At 66.3% G+C, this 3,217-nt stretch overlaps 1 protein-coding gene across 1 annotated transcript in view; it reads left to right on the forward strand.

The window, feature by feature from the left end:
• The window catches only part of CLDN15 (claudin 15), a 2,814-nt gene extending 306 nt beyond the window's left edge, over nucleotides 1–2,508 (forward strand). Inside the window, exons 2-5 of the mRNA XM_026662854.2 lie at nucleotides 1,557–1,721; nucleotides 1,931–2,012; nucleotides 2,109–2,219; nucleotides 2,336–2,508. Coding sequence (XP_026518639.1) covers nucleotides 1,557–1,721; nucleotides 1,931–2,012; nucleotides 2,109–2,219; nucleotides 2,336–2,438 — 461 coding nt within the window. The 3' untranslated portion in view covers nucleotides 2,439–2,508. The remainder of the gene's footprint in view (nucleotides 1–1,556; nucleotides 1,722–1,930; nucleotides 2,013–2,108; nucleotides 2,220–2,335) is intronic.
• Nucleotides 2,509–3,217: the final 709 nt, after the last annotated feature.

The following is a 3,217-nucleotide window of genomic DNA, read 5'->3' on the forward strand; positions in this document are numbered from 1 at the left end:
GGCACGGAGCCCCCTGGAGAGCCGGGACCTCCCCCCGCCCCGTGCGCGGAGCCCCCTGGAGAACCGGGACCTGCCCCGTGCGCTCCGGGAACGAGCCCCCTGGAGAGCCGGGACCCCCGTCCCCGCCCCGAGGCCGGTCCTTAACCGGCTCCCCGCTCCCCAGCCAGGCGGGCAGCCCCTGTTTACGGCCACCGCCCTGCTCAGGCCCGGCGCCAGGGCAAACGCTGGGAGCATGGCCCAGGCACTGCCCGTGGGGCAGCCCATGTCCTGACCCGCTGCCAGGAGCCCGGAACCTGAGCCGAGGGGCGGAGGGTTGGAGGATGTCGTTAGGGTGGTTAGAATGAGATTTTGTGTTCAAACAGCGCCCCCCCCCCCACAGCTGGGAGAGAACCCAGGTGTCCTGGCTCTCACCCCACCCGTCTCTCACCCACCATTCCGGCCTCCCAGTCCCCGGCTCTAACCCACCAGCCCCCGCTCCCCTCCCAGAGCTAGGGAGAGAACCCAGGAGTCCTGGCTCCCAGCCCCCCCCCCTAACCCACCAGCCCCCACTCCCTCAGAAACAAGCAGTGATGTGTGTGTGTGTTGGAGAGAGAGAACAGACTCTGGGAGGGAAGTGGGTTTAGAGTTGCTTAGAGAAGGGGGGTCTGGGAGCCAGGACGTCTGGGTTCTCTTCGTGGCTCTGGGTGGGGAGTGGGGGCTGGTGGGTTAGAGCAGGGGGGGCTGGGAGCCAGGACTCCTGGGTTCTCTCCCCAGCTCTGGGAGGGGAGTGGGGGCTAGTGGGTTAGAGCCGGGGATGGGGGCGGGGCTGTGGGTCAGGTTGTCACCTACTGCCTCAGTGAATCTCAGTCCATTTGCTGCTGGAGGGGGGTGAGATCACAGCTCCCCCCAGTGGCCCGTCCCAACGATTACAACAACCTACTACTGCTTCCCGGCCCAGCAAACCGCTCTGTTGGCCGCGGCTCATGGAGCGAATCGTCCCCAGTTGGGTCCCTGCTGAGGCGGGCGGTGCCCGCGGCTCTGGGGTTACCCCCACACTCCGCATCACGTTTGTGGCCCTGATCTGGGTTCAGGTCTACCCAGCACCCCAGGGCCCCGCTCTCAGTCAGGGGAACTGGGCAGTGCCCAGCCCAGCGGGGGCCCCCCCGCTCTCAGCGGAGACCACTGGCGAGGCGGATCATGTTCACATTAAGCCCCCTAACCGGCCCCTGGATCACGTGGCCCACTCTCCCTCTCTTCCCTTGGCCGCAGGGATCGGGGTGGCGGGCGGGTTTTTGGACTGTGGCGTAGATATGCGTCAATCCAGGCACAGACGTACCCCAGCGCCTCCCCGTCTTGATTGTATTGACCCTGTCAGGTAGTGGGGGAGGGAATGAGCCCCATGGTAGATGGGGGAAACTGAGGCACCATCACATCTAGCTCTTACGGAGCACCCCAGCCTGGCCCCGCTGACCCCCAAGTGTTCGCCCACCCAGCTGGGCCGTGCCCCATGGAGCCGGGAGCTCTGGACCCTCCTCCAGCTCCCGGTTGGATCCCTCCCATCTGTGTCCTCTCTCCAGGCTACCTGCAGGCCTGCCGGGCCCTGATGATCACGGCCCTGCTGCTCGGCGTCCTGGCCATCCTCTGCGGCGCGGTGGGGATGAAGTGCACCAAGGTGGCGGACGGGAACCCCGCGGCCAAGGGCAAGATGGCGGCCGCCGGGGGCTGCATGTTCATCCTGGCGGGTGAGAGCCTGCCAGGCCCCCTATGGGCCCCGGGGGGCAGGGAATAGCCACGGCGTGGGGTGCCTTGGCCATGCCTCCAATCTGCCCCCTATGGGCCCTGGGCGGCAGGGAATTGCCCCAGCGCTGTGCACCCCCGGGGGGGGGGGGGGGGGGGGGGGGGTGTGGGCCTGCCCCCCAAGGCACTCATGCTGTCTCCTATCCCCCCCCAGGGCTGTGCGGGATGGTGGCGCTCTCCTGGTACGCCTTCAACATCACCCGGGACTTCTTCGACCCCCTCTTCCCCGGCACCAAGTGAGTCCGGCGGGCTGGGAGGCGGAGGGGGGCGGGATCCCGTCCCCGCCGCGCGGGAGGCACCCGGCCCTGACCCCCGTCTCTCCGTCCCCGCAGGTACGAGATCGGCCCGGCGCTGTACCTGGGCTGGAGCGGATCCCTGCTGGCCATCGTTGGGGGTGGCTGCCTCTTGGGCTCCTGCTGCGCCCACCCCTCGTGGGAGAAGAGGTAATGGTGGGGGGGGGGGGGGCTTTGCCCCCTTTGCCGGGGGGGAGGGGGGGGGGCTCCCCCCCCCCGGCTCCTCGGCCTTGCGTGACCCCGTCCCTCCCCTTGTGTCCCGCCAGCTTCAGCTACCCCTACAGTGCACCCAAGGCCGGCCCCAAGCGCCCCCGGAGAGGCTCCGACGCCAGCAGCGTCGGCCAATACGGCAAGAACGCCTACGTCTAGGCGTGGGGATGGGGAGAGGGGGACCCGCTGCAAGTCTCCCCCCCATCCCCACTCCCACCCTGCACCGGACTCGGCGGCCGGCGGCCCCTGCAGGGACGTGCCGCTCCACTGCCAGCCGAGCCCCGGCCACGGGAGAGGGGCAGGATTGTTTGACGACCTGCGAGGCCAGAAGACTCCATTCGATCACCGCACCGCGGCAGGTGAGATGCGCCCCGAGGATCCCAGCGGGCGATCGGTGCCCCCGGGCTCCCAGCGGGTGATCCACGCCCTGTGCTGCAGCAGAAGGCAAAAAACCCACAACCCCACAATGTCCCTGCTAATCCGACTTGTGGGAGGAAAGTCCTTCCTGACCCCAAATCTGGGGATCAGTTGGACCCAGAAAGAGGGTTTTCTGGCCCACCCCGCCGGTGTCTCATCTCCAGCTGTGGCTGATCCCTGCTGCGTCAGAGAAAGCTGGAAAAAAACAACAACCGAGATGCACCTGGCTCATTGTGCACGGCGGGAGGTGGAGGGAGAGGAAATCTTCCTGACCATACAAGCAACCAGATGAAGCCCTGAAGCATGAGACTGGATTTGAGTTTCCCCATGCGAACAGGAATTTTTCAATGAGATTTTTTTTCCCCATGGGAAAAGGCTGAGCCACAGAAAACGAAACGGTTTGGGGGAAGGTGTTGGTTCTGCTTTGGAGGGGGGGGGGGGGGGATTTAAAAAAAAAAAAAAAAAAGGGGGGGGCAGAAAAATGTCAAAATGGGGGAGCTCCACGTTTTTGGCCGAAGTTC

This window comes from Terrapene carolina, unplaced genomic scaffold (assembly GCF_002925995.2).
Source record: "Terrapene carolina triunguis isolate 2854851 unplaced genomic scaffold, T_m_triunguis-2.0 Scaffold30811, whole genome shotgun sequence".
In the NCBI taxonomy this organism is placed as follows: domain Eukaryota; kingdom Metazoa; phylum Chordata; order Testudines; family Emydidae; genus Terrapene; species Terrapene triunguis.